The 12,675-nt window shown below is 55.8% G+C and overlaps 1 protein-coding gene across 4 annotated transcripts in view; it reads right to left on the bottom strand.

The window, feature by feature from the left end:
- The window catches only part of NECTIN2 (nectin cell adhesion molecule 2), a 65,381-nt gene that overhangs the window by 15,425 nt on the left and 37,281 nt on the right, over positions 1 to 12,675 (bottom strand). For 3 of the 4 annotated variants that reach the window (XR_006415181.1, XM_044434789.1, XM_044434792.1), the window contains exons 3-5: positions 11,173 to 11,466; positions 9,500 to 9,617; positions 7,692 to 7,840 (exon numbers count right to left, since the gene is read on the bottom strand). Coding sequence is in view for 3 of the 4 variants with exons in the window: in XM_044434789.1 (XP_044290724.1) it covers positions 7,692 to 7,840; positions 9,500 to 9,617; positions 11,173 to 11,466 (561 nt within the window). In the remaining variant the exon portion in view is untranslated. Of the gene's footprint in view, positions 1 to 5,256; positions 6,952 to 7,691; positions 7,841 to 9,499; positions 9,618 to 11,172; positions 11,467 to 12,675 lie in introns of those variants that run through there. The other variant, XM_044434790.1, reaches the window with a different exon arrangement.

The following is a 12,675-nucleotide window of genomic DNA, read 5'->3' as shown; positions in this document are numbered from 1 at the left end:
CACGGCCCAGAGCTTCCCACCTTTGCCAGAACCCCTTGCAATGCTCACGGGGACTCCTTGGCAGGCAGAGACGCATGAACGTCACTCCCCTAACGGAGGGCACCACTTTTCGCCTTCCGGGGCAGCAGCCTGGTGCAGAGGGTGAATTCCAAGACTCACATCGCAGCCCTTTATTTCTTTAAAAACTCTCTGCCCGCTGAATGTCCAGCAGGGTGAGCCCCCAAAGCACTCAGCAAGCAGGATTGCCTCCGGTGACCTCGTCTCGAAGCACTTGTATTGTCTTTTAAGTAGAAACAGCTGCTCTGCCTCAGTTCTTTCCCAGGCCGCCGCACGGGTGGTTAAGGACGATGGGAATCAGTCCTGCTCTTCAGGGTCAGACCCTCAATCTGTCGGTGCGAAAGGACTTAACTTGATGTTCACGCTAGGCCTGAACTGGATCTTGGCCCCGTTGTGATCCGACGGTGGATTAAGACGGGTGGTGGGTGAGGGATCAGAAAGCAATCCAAGCAGGCTCGCCCACACGCCTGGCAGCTCTCCAGAAGCAACGCCAGCACTTGACCGTGGTCATAGTTTCCGTTTGCCGACCTCCAAAACCACAGTTCAGAGTATTTTGGCAGGGCTGGCTGCATCGAACAGGTGTCCGAGAATGCTTCAACATCAAGTGCAAATGTTCACGAGATCGGATGAAGCACCCACACAGAAGCACCATTCCTACACTGTGGCTAACTGTGGGGGTCGGAGGCAGGCCCCCCAGGAAAAGTGGAACCCCAACACCTCTTTCCAAGGAAGCACAGGGACCACTCCCACCCCTGCCCAGTACGCCGAGATCTTCAACAAGCCTTCGTGGGATTACAGGTGTGCGTCGCACGGCAGGGCGGCTGGGCAAGTTGCAGAGCAGAGCATTGGCATACCAAAGACCTGCTGGAGAGCCCAAGACCCGGAGCCGAGAGTTGCAAGGGGCCCAGAAATGCGGCGGCGGCTTTTTATGGGTGCAAACAGAACGGGGCCGGTGTCAGTCACTGCGAGGAGAATCGAGCACTGCAGAAAGTGACGGGGAAGAAAGTTTCAGGAAGGAGCATGCAGCTCCTACACATTGGGTTCCCCACCCCAAGCCTGGTTTCACTTTCTGTGTCACTCATCTTTGGCCGACTGGCGGCCCGGAAGCTGCAAGGGGCGGAAGTGGGAAGACTGAGCTCACCTGGCCCGAAGCTCCAAGCATCCCAGGCGAGGCTATGGAAGCAGCGTCTCTGTTTCCTATTCTTCCATGCTGCATTCGCGCTTTTCGCCTGGGGGTTGGGCGATGCAGTGCAAACCTTCCCCCTGGGCTGCACATTGATCGTGCGCGTGCAAGTGGCACACTCACCCCTGCCCTAGTGGCACACTTATCCGGCACTGGGCAAGTTCTGCCCGTCCCTGACCCAGATACTGGGCCGCAGCTTAGAATGCCTCATGCATTTCTGGTGCGCACCAACATGCCAGCCAGGGAGCAGTAATGCTGCTTTTTATAGCTACGTCTGTAATGCGCCCTCTCTCAAGCTTGCACTTTGTACCCACTAAAATGGGTCTTTCAGGATGAGGACCATGATGACAGATTTGGAAAGCAAGAACACTGCCTATTTGCCTGAGCGCTAGCATTCAGTACAGAATTGTGTAACTACTTTCAATTCTCGAAAAGTGCGGCCTTCGGTTAAATGAACAAACAACGATGTTTCTAGCCCCCATGATTCCCCATCCCTCTGAAGACATTCCAGGAGCCTCAGGAGAGCCTGTATTCAGGAGGTTGCCTTCATCACGTACCTCACGCAGGGGCTCCATTTCTATCCTGCTAACCACTTCCCTCTTCCTACAACGTGTTGTTGCTCTTTGTACATGAGATGGGGAAAAATAATAAAGTCTTCTCCATGTTCTGCCAACAAAACAGAATCGCCAGCACGCTACCAAAATCCCTCAATTATCTGGTTCAGAGTAAAGTATGCTACAGGAACATTTATGCAAAATAAGAACATTTACATATATTGGTATGCATACATCTTAAAGCACTATCCTTTGATTCCTTTTTTTAAATTTAGAGTGGTGAGCAGCCCCTCTGCTTTTGGAAAAGGGACCCAGAGACTGATCATGCTACAAGTTAGCGCAGGAGCCTTGAAGGAAATGGAAAATATCTGGGCTGATGCCGCTGAAATCCAGCAGTGTGCACCGCACCACATATGGGAGACTTCATCACACAACGCACAATTCTGGAATTTGCAGCCAAAAGATGACGTCATCGTGGCCTCCGGTACCAAAGGCATGTGTTTCCTCCCTTCAAAGGATGCCAGCAAATTCAGGAAAGCCAGGTCTATCAACAGCTCTTAGCAATGATAGCTAAATAGACCCAGTTTATGTTCCAAGTCTATGGACCAGATATTGGGATGAGATGACAGGCTTCCAGGAAACATCTGCTTGGCCTTGGGTGTGTGTGTGTGTGGGGGGGGGGTGATATGATGCATTCCAGCAACAGGATTCTGTTCAGGATCAAACCCAACTGCCAGACGATTAGCCACGCCCCAGCCAGATTTGCATCGCCAGCACTGGGTACATATGTGCGCGCGCACACCCGTGGAGTGCCAAGCATGGGGACGAGCATGGCTTGTCCCAGGTGGCCGGGAGGGGCACACCAGTGGATCTGCAATGAATTGTTGCAGTATGGAGGGTTCCCATTCAGGAATCCAACCAGAAATTGCTTTCCAGTTGCTACACCTCTCGTCAGTCATTCTGCAGTTTCTGAGCATGTACAGGCCTCACGGAGCCATCTTTAGGACGAGTCCTCTTTACACAAGTCTCCTTTTTAAGATTATCCTCCTGCCCCTGAATTCTCCAAGCCTCACGTGTTTCCCTGTACCAGCCAATACCTCCCCCCATGTGAGGTCTTGGCTATGCGAAAATCTGCCCTCGGCAAATGAGTCTACTCTTAGCAGGCCATCAAGGTAGGTAATCTTACATCCTCCAGATGTTTGGGAGTCCGAGTCACATCAGCCCCAACAAGTGCGGCAAACAGTCCAGAATGATAGAAACGGTAGCCCCAAAATCGAGACCGCACCAGACTGCCTGGCTTATAAGATTCCCCTGCAAAAAAGAATCGTTCACGAAGCCATTTTCAGAGAACCTGCTGTTCTCCTTGGCTCGCTCCCAATGGCTCCGTCCACAGGATTACGCCCTTCCTTGCCGATGTTTTTTCACCTCATGGGGAAAATGTGGCGGAGCTCTGCGTCACCACTAGAATTTCAGTGCTGAGCAGACTGCCGTGGGCACGGGGCAGGGGCTCCAGACCCACAGCCTTGCATCTCTGGGACATCACCTGCCTTCCCCCTTGCTAAAGAGAAAGGTCTTGTTTCACCGGATCCCACCGAACCACCCGGCGTTTTGTGCTTTGCCTCCCGCACACCCCCTTGACCCCTTCCGCCCGAGGCCTTTCCCCGCACGATGGCACGTGCCAATTCATGCCTTCATGCTGGGACCGGAGTCCCAAGGCTGGTTCAGAGCAGCAAGCCGGAAGCCCTGCTCCGGAGCCCCCTTCCCAGGCCCGCTTCCACGGTCTGCACCTGCAGCTCTGCGGAGCAGCAGGAACAGCGAGCGAGCGAGCGGCTCCCCTTCCGCTTGCACCTCGGCCGCACCTGCCGCGCTCGCTCCGGTGGCTGCCTTGGCAGGAAGCGCGAGGTCCCTCCTGGGGCAGACAGGTGGCCATGGAGACGCGCGAACGCTGGCAGCGCCACCTGGCCCCAAGCCCCACGCACCTGCTTCCAAGGAGCCCAGACGCACACCCGCTGCACAACAACAGCCGATCGGTCGGAGGCTAATGTAGCAGTGCTACTGATCCAGCCCTCCAGCACTGGCAGCGAGAGGCGGCTAAATAAGGCAGCCAGGAAGGAAAGCAGCTGTGAGCAGGGAGCCAAATGTTTGTGCTTAATTGCTCTGGGAAAGAAGCAAAGGTCCTAAAACTTTTTACAGTTGTGGAGCAGCAAGAGTTTTGGGAAGATGCGTCTCGGCACCCTCCTCTTGCCAAAACCTGGTTTCCCCCTAAACCAGCTCTTGAAGCAGGGATGGGGAACTCCAGCCCACGGGCCTAGCTTGGCCAGATTTTTCTCCAGCGAGGAGAAGCTCTTAGCTCTGTTCAGCTGCTGGTCTGACGTGGCTGGTCTCCATGTAAGGGAGGGGGCAGGGCCTGGGGGGGGGTCAGCTACTGAGTGCACCTCTCCTGCAGAAGCTCACTGGCTCCTTTCAGAAGAGGCAGAAATGTGAGCTGTGGATGTGGCTTCAAGGTGCTGCTGAGCGTTTCAGACCTGTTTGCCTCTGAGTTCGTGTTAATCCGTAATAATCTAATTTGGCCTGCCCACTGCATCTTCTGCCTCACCCCTAGATGGAACGCCGCCTTCCCCTAGATGTTTCCAGATCAGGATGCTGCCCCAGGGCTGAAACAACTCCCCAAAATTGTCCTAAAGGAGCAAGATGCTCACATGTTGCGACCTCACACCCAATGCCCCACCACTCAGCGCAGAAGCCGATCTCCAGACTAATGCACTCCCTTAAAATAGACATTTAAAGAAGCAACATGTTCATTTAAGCTTCGAAAATGACTGGATGCTTTGAGAGGTGTAGCAAGCAAGGCATGGTGTCTGAGGCAGGTTATAAAAATCCAGAAGGGGCTGTTTGTTTCTGCAAGCGTGCCAGTACGCAGGAAACATTTCTTGTACAACAATAGATTAGTCACAGAGGAGCCAATATTCTGGGACAAAAATAGCTCTTTCACGCATGCTTTGAGGAGAGTTTTGCCCAACTTGGGTGACCTCCAGACGTGCCGGACTACGATTCCCAGCTAGCTGGGGAATGCTGGGAGTTGAAATCCAATGCACAGAGTCGGGCAAGGCGAAGCAAGGCTATGCCAGGGAGAAGCAGCTTCTCCTTTTAACGGCCACGTTCCTGGAAAATCCTCTCTGCGTATATTCTGCTTCCCTACCACGTGCCTATGGCTGCGTTAACGCGCTTGCGAAAGGCCGCAGGAAGAGGAATGTGCTCTTCAGCTTAACGCTCTACCAGGAAAGAGTGCACGTGCCAAATTACACTGGCCCAAAAGAGAATCCCAAAAGAGGACGTGGGAAGTGGGAAATTGCCCACAGGTGAATGTTTGTATATGCCTCTGTGCGGTACACGCAAAGTGCATCCATTTCCTTTGTGGGACGACTACGTAGGATTCACCTCCGAAAGCAGATGAGAGCCAGGTTTTGAGACAGCTTTTAATTACACACACCAAAGCAGAGACACAGCCCACCGGGGATGACGGAAAACAACTACCCCGTATGAAAATAACTCTGGGGTATTTACAGGCAACTAGGGGCATGAGGAAAAAACTGCTGGTCCCTGTAAGGCACAGCATGGGAGAGGGGATGAGCGAGAAAGAGGGCAACGCTGGTTGTCTTCCTCCTCAACCCCACAAATACCACACAACTCCCTCCCCACAAAACGGTGAATGAGCCGAAGGACACGCAGGGGGAAAGTGGAACAGAACAAACCACAGAAGAAACAAGACTGACGAGACCCAGGCACACGGATGTTCTCCTTCCGAGCAAGCGTGTGCTGTCGTCGGTTAAAGACCCAGATCAGCCACTCTCCCCTCTCCCCTCCGATCCTGCCCTTGCTGCCTGTCAAACGGTAGGGCTGGTACAAAGAGCAGGTCAGGCTTGGTTACCTGCCAACGCAGGTAAGATGCACGGGAAGGGAGCTCGGTGTTGTAACGGGAGCTGGTCTCTTCCCCCACAGCACCAGGCTGGGAGGGTCGGCGCCAGCCAAGACCACTGGGTTAAGAGCACCAAAACCGGAGGGGATCGTTGGGAGGGGAGACTCAAAGTCATCGAATCACCGAACAGTAGAGTTGGAGGGGGCCCAGGAGGCCATCAGGTCCAACCCCTGCTGTTGCAGGACACCAGATTGCACCATCCCAGTCAGAGGGCTGTCCAGGTTCTTGCTGAAGCTTTTGGGCCAAGGCCTGGGGTGGCCCACTGGTCAGTCAGTGCCACACGCCCCCTCCACGAGGGCCAGGAGACGCTCAATTCCTTCTCTGAGCTGCCCCAAGCCCAGTATTGCAGCCACCTTTACATCTCCTCTTAACATCGATTAAAAACAAAGAATAAAAATCTGGTTAAGGCAGCAGAAGCACCAAAAACCTCCGTACGACAGAAGAAGAGGGAAGTCCCCCAGATGAGCAATGTCTCCACCAGTCTCTCTTGCACTCTGAAATCCCGTTTTCAGCAACCCCAGCTTGTTCCATCAGCTGCCCACTCGCTTCCCCGGGAGTTCCCCGCAGCTGCCACACCTCGCAGGAAGGGCTTCCCCAACGCAGCCCAACCATGAAAGACCCATAAATTAAAAAAGGAGAATTTAAATGGTCAAGTGTCTAAAGCTGTCTTTGCAAGGACCCAAGCGGTCTTGCTCTCCCTCGGAAGGGCCGTGGCGGCGGAGTTCACACATAGACGGCGGTCTTTGAGATGATGGAGCCGTCGTGCTGGGACTCCATGTCGTCGTACTCGTAGTCGCGTGTGGCCGAGCCGATCGGCAACATGGGGCCCAGCTGGTCAAACCGCTCCCGCTCGTCCTCCAGGTGCCGGGACGGGTAGCCGAAGGGGGAGTGCCGCTCCTCCTGCTCCTCTTCCTCGTCGCACTCATGGTCCTCCTGCCCCCTTCCCGGGGCGGCCTTGAGGGGCCGGTCGAGCTCAGTGAAGTCGCCGGGAGGGGGTGGGGCCGTCCCGTTGCCGAAGACCCGGGTCTTCGGGTCGTAGGAGCCTTTGGCGCCCCGGGAGTGGCGGCGGCAGATGATGAAGACGATGACTATGGCCCCCAGAATGGCCAGAGCCAGGATCCCGCCCACAATGGATCCGATCAGGGCTCCAGCGCTGCCGCTCTGCCTCTTCGCCGGCTGGTCTGAGTAAAGAAAGCAAGACGGGGGTCACTCCGAGGAAAGCGCAGCATCAGCATTACCAGCTCGGGGAAGGGGCAGAGCTGCAGATGGAGCCGTGAACGGACCCGGGGGCCGGGAGGGGCCCCCTCCTCAGCCTGGCGGGGTCCTTTCGCAGGGGACCCAACGGTCCCCTCGGTGTCCGCGTTGCGAGTGTCCAGAAAGCGCCTCCTCCATGCAGGCCTGCCCAGCGCAGCACGGCCCGCCAGTTCTCTTCTCCCAGCATGCTGTTCTGCCACACGCCTGGCCACTGCTCGGACCTGCAGCGCCTCTGCCTGAGCAAGCCACAGTGCCCCGTGCCCCGCAGCACTTCTGGCCTCCAGCACCTTCTGGACAGGCCTGCCGGCGACGGGAGCACCTGCTGTGCCCGCACCGTGCCCAGAAAAGGCAACCCTACGTCCGTCTCCTGCCAAGTCGGCGCCGTGTATGCAGAGCCGCCTTGCTTGCGTGTGGGGGATCGTGGGAACAGCCCTGGTGACCAGCTCTGCCTCACAAACTGAACGTGGTACCGTCCAGCACGGCCTCATCTGTGAGGCGCCGGATTCTCTCAGCGCACGCACAAGTGCGCACCGCACGCAACTAAAATGCATACCCTGCTCCCACAGAGGGAAAGCACATTTCAACCACGGGCACCTGACCCCAAAGGGACCAGGAGACGCCTCCAAAAGCCCCCTGCTGCTCCAGGCATGCGAGCCACGGTTCCTACCTCGGACAAAGACGATCTGCTCCGACCTGACCTGCCCCACGCGATTGGTGGCCTCACAGATGAAAGTGGTGTTGACTGACTGGTCCACATTGTGGACTATGAGCCGTGCGCCCTGGACTTCGACGGACTTGGGCAGTGTCCCGCTGGGCCTGGAGAGAGGGGGGTGAGAGAGGCACGGTTAGCATCTGGGACTCTCGCCTCTGCACTGCCCTTGTGAAAATTCATCAGATGCGGCGCCCGTTCTGAATTCAAAGACTTCGATTCTCCCTGCGCATAAACATTATTCTGTTCATGTGGCACAGAGTACTTAAAGATCTCTCCACCACCAAGGCAATGAGAAACAAAAACAAACAAAAGGTGGGTACCTGTGTGCAGGTAAGCGGCCAACCAGAGTTTAGAGTCTTGGGGAGAATTACAGGAAGATGCATTTCCCCTAAAATTATGCTATTTTGTCTCAGGAGCTTCACGCACATGTGTATACATGCAGTAGCGCATCCAAGAACTCTTCCCTGAGATCAGCTGAGTTCATTCATTTATTTATTTATTATTTATTATTTATTTATTAAAACATTTTTATGCCGCCCCATTCGCCGAAGCCTCGGGGCGGCTTACAACAAAAATGCCTACAGTCGGTTTCTCTCAGAGGGCACCTCTCTTCCGCATGGCCTGGCCACACGCCATGCTGTCTGTATGGACTAGAAACTGCCAGGCCAGACCGATTCGGCGCTTGAAAGCCTCTGGCTGCCACCCTTCCCCGTCCAGCCTCGCCGCACTCCCTCCGGGATCCAAGGTGCCTCGCAGAAGGGCACGCCGTGCTCCATGGCCCTGCTTTCTCTCACCCAGCCCTTCCTCTGCCTCCAGCTAGAGTCAACAGAAGAAGAAAGGAGGTTTTTGGGTGCCAAGCCGGCAGAACTGGCTTGTCCTCATTCTACCCTGGAAGGATCAGCCGTCTTCCCCTGGCGAGGGAAGAGAGGTTTTAAAACGCCCTGCTTAAGAGGAAGCAGCGGAAGCACCCTCCCTTACGGCCCTTTGGAGCAGCCCTGTGCAACGCTCGGCTGGAGCGGAATGCACGCCCCGAACCGCATGGCCCATGTGTGGGAAGGCCATGCCGTTTCCCCATGTGGCGGTCCCAGGCGGGCGCTGCTCACACAAGATTCCCCAAGCCCGACAGGACGACTGCTCATGAATGCCTTGTTGCATTTGAAGATCTGCAAGGTTCCGAGGCCGGGTTTCAATTGTGATGAAGTCCAGGCAACTGCCTTCACGGGGGACCGTGAGGTCCAAGATGGCCTTTGGGAACAAGTGGCATAAGCGCTCGAGACCACACCGTGCGTCACCAAAGAGGGCATGGAGGCCGAGCGCAAAATCTGCTTGGCCAGACTCTTTGAAAGTTATTCAAAGAATAAGCGAGAGCAAGTGAGGCGTCGAGGTGAGCGGCATATAAATGCAGAGTATTTTCATGTCAGGAATTGGCTGAGCATGGGAACATTATTGGGTGGATTTGAGATGAAATCAATAAATGCACGCACACACGTCCACCGTGCACCTGGCAGAAACCAAATTTGGAACGCCCTCTGTGAAAGCGGAAAGGCACAGACTGTGCTGAGTTCCAGCTGTCCTGCTCCGTGTGGATGCTTTGGTAGGTTGGAGAGCTGAGCGGAGCGGTAGGATAGCGCTGCCCAAACTCCTGTCCCCTAGTTATGCTGGACTTCCAACTTTGTGACTCCCAGCAAGCAGGTGAGTTGTGATACAGCACGGCTGAAGGGCAGCAAAGCAGGGAAACGGGGGGGGGGGGGACGACGACTCACGTGGTCCATGTGAACTGCGTGGGTGTGGGGTTCCCTTTGGCGAGGCAGGTGAGCGAAGCCTCGTTGCGACTCAGGTACCAGTTGTCGTCGTAGCCCTGGATGGTGACCTCGGGGGGATCTGTCGAAAAAGCAGCAAGGGCAAAGCTCATTCGGTTGCAGGGATCGCGCAGAGGCAAGCGCTCGGGTTCCGCCCGCCGGGGCCTGGATCCTCCCAAAATGCGTGTCACCCAAGCCTGACTTCTCCCTGCTCCAAACATCAGCTCTACCAGACCACCACTCAAAAGCCCGGAGCAGGGGTCTCAGCGTGGGAGAATCCGCATCTTGAAGAAGGAACCCTTCCTTGGACCGCCCCACTCTGCTCACGCAGCCTGCAGCACTGGCCAAGGGAAGGGCCTGTTCTATACTGGCTCCCCCCCACCCCAATTGCAGAATAACTTGCCATTGGAGAGTCCTCAGGCACCTACCTGATTGAGTTTGAGGCGCCTGGAGGAAACTTTTCTTCTAAGGCACTACTTAAGCTATGTATATTAATGGCATCGGTTTGCATTTTAATCTCATTTATGAATTTACATTTGGCCTGGTTGTATATATTGTGCATAGTCTTGCTTATTATAACATGTTAACTGTATTGTTTTATTAATGCTATTATTGATATTTTTATTGTAATGGCCACCCAGAGAGCACAATGCTAATGGGGAGCTTTTATACAAATGTAACACATAAATAAATCAACAAATAATAAAGGGAAATTGTAAGCTCGTCTTCCCCCACAGCGCTGCCCTCCAAGTGTTTGGACTACACCTCTCAGCTTGCCTGACCATTGGCCGCGCTGGCTGGGGTTGATGGGAGGTGTAGTCTCACATGTTTACAGGGTAGGAGGCCGGAGAAAGCTACGACTCTCCTTCCTGGATGCACAGCTATTATATCTATAAATTAAAGCAGTGAGGGGGGAACACGCCGCAGCCCAAGGCGAGGTTCGCGTCTGCTTTCAGGAGCGACGCTGCAGAGGCGGGTGGGGATGGAAGCGAAAGGAGCGCAGCCAGACGTGCAAACCAGTCAGTGGACTGTCGTCCGAAGCTCTGACTGCCACAGACGGAGCCTCCGAGGGGGCATGTCGGCCACCCAGGATGGGGGGACGATGCACAAGGGCCGGGAAGCCACCAAATGGGCCGTGCTTGGGGGAATGGGGGGAGGCATGGGGGGTGGGCGCAGCGCTCTGCGGAACCCCCAGGAAGCCCAGGCATAAGGCAGCCCTCCCTAGATTAAAGAGTGCCACCCTCTGGAACTAAATGAGGGGGCGGAGAAGAAAAGCCAGGGCGGTGTGATGGTTCCTGCGCTGGACTGGGGCTGAGGTGAGCCGAGTTCTAGTCCCCGCTCAGCCATGAAACATAGACCCATAGAAACAGAGCGAGTCGGAAGGGGCCTCCCGGGCCACCTAGTCTGACCCCTGGCCAGCCCCTTCCTCTCCGCTTATCCTACCTCACAGGGTTGTTGTGAACATCAAATGGGGAGGAGGAAGATTATAGAAGCTGCCCGGGGATCCTCCCACACGGAAAGAATGTGGGATGCAAACCTAGCAAGGAATCAGACGCACGAGCACTGTGCTTGCGGCGTTTTCTTCCCAGTTCCGGGACCCAGGCTGCCCAGTCCCCAGCGCCCAGCCAGCCACTCACACAAGATGGACAGCACCACCGGGAGAACCTCTGGCTGCGCCAGCGTCTTCTGCTCGACCACGCAGGCGATGCGCTGTCCGTTGGCCTCCTTGCTGGGCACCATGCTGTAGCGGCTCGTGACTGTGACGGTGCTGTCCGCGTTCACCACTTGCGAGACGCTGGCGTTGCCGGCCAGCCCCGACTGCCACGTGATGCGGGCCGGCGGCTTCCCATTACTGGACGTGCACAGGGCCACGGGCACCTCGATCTTGCTGGCTTTCACCTCCTCGGCTGTGGCCCTGTTGACTGGCTTGGCTGGAAGAGGGAGGGAGGGGAGTGAGACGCCAGATCAGGCGCCGTGCCGCGCAACTTCAGGCCGCAGGTGCCGGGGCGGTGGGAGAGCAGGCCCAGTTCTGGCTGCAGGAGCATCTCTGGCACGTCCATCGCCCCAAGGAGGACCCTTCCGGCCAAAAGGGGCGGAGAGATCCCACTTCTGCGCAAGAGGCCGTGTGACACAGCGGCAGGAGTACGTTGCTGTGGGACTGGGGGGGGGGGGTCGGGGCGCTAGTCTGCCTCCAGCCATGAAGCTCGCGGGGTGACCCTGGCCCAGTCATGGTCCTACCTTACAGGGTTCTTGTGACCCTGTCCTACTTCTCAGGGTTGTTCTGCGGATCAACTTTGTCCTTTGTAAGCCGTCCAGAGACTTTTTAGTAATGGGACGGCATAGAAAAACGTCACATAAAGACAGGTACATAAATAAATAAAATGGGAGGGGGGAAGGGAGCCGCCTTTTGTTCTTTGGGAGAAGCCCCGCCACCCCGCCCAGAAAAGCTGGGATAATAAATGGGGGGAATGACTCCCTGCATGCCGCAGGCTAGGATTAACCCCCCCACCCTTCTGGCAGCTGCGCAAGTTTAATAACTGAGGAGCATTTTAATATGCGCACACCCAAACCCCTCGGAGCTCAAGGTGGCTCAGCCAAGGGAAGGCTCTGCTGATTCTATAAACGGGCGAGCGAAAGGAATCTCAGGCAGGTAGCTCTGATGTGCGCCAAAGCCGCATCGCTGGCAAAACGAATCGCTGTTCAGAGGGGGCTGCACGCAGGAGCGAGCGATGGACCAGAAAAGTGTCTTTTGCCCGCAACTCGAATGGCGAGAGGTCTGTCGCAAGGCGGCAGCAAACCTATCCATGCTGGAGAACGGGGTTTTTAGAAAAGACCCTGCAGCGGAGCGTGGACTAGCACGGGGGTGGCCCCATCCTGATCCTTCAGCCTTGGCATGGTTCAAAACGTTAGTCCTTCACATGCTGCACAGATTGCACTTTCGGTTGCTGCTTCTGGGAAAATGGTTTGAAAAGGTTCTTGAAAATTCCCTTACTGTTTCGGGGGGGGGGGGTTGGGGATTTCCGCAGGGCCGGCCCATGTGCCACAGCAACATTCTCAGGTTGATGCTATGCGAGGCAACCAAAGCAGCTCTTCTCTATCTTGGCAGGCAACATGCTGTCATCGTGGGCCTCATGTGATTC

The sequence above is a fragment of the Varanus komodoensis genome, unplaced genomic scaffold, assembly GCF_004798865.1.
Source record: "Varanus komodoensis strain SLA01 unplaced genomic scaffold, ASM479886v1 scaffold29_1, whole genome shotgun sequence".
In the NCBI taxonomy this organism is placed as follows: Eukaryota; Metazoa; Chordata; class Lepidosauria; order Squamata; family Varanidae; genus Varanus; species Varanus komodoensis.
This window is presented reverse-complemented; position numbering and strand designations above follow the sequence as displayed.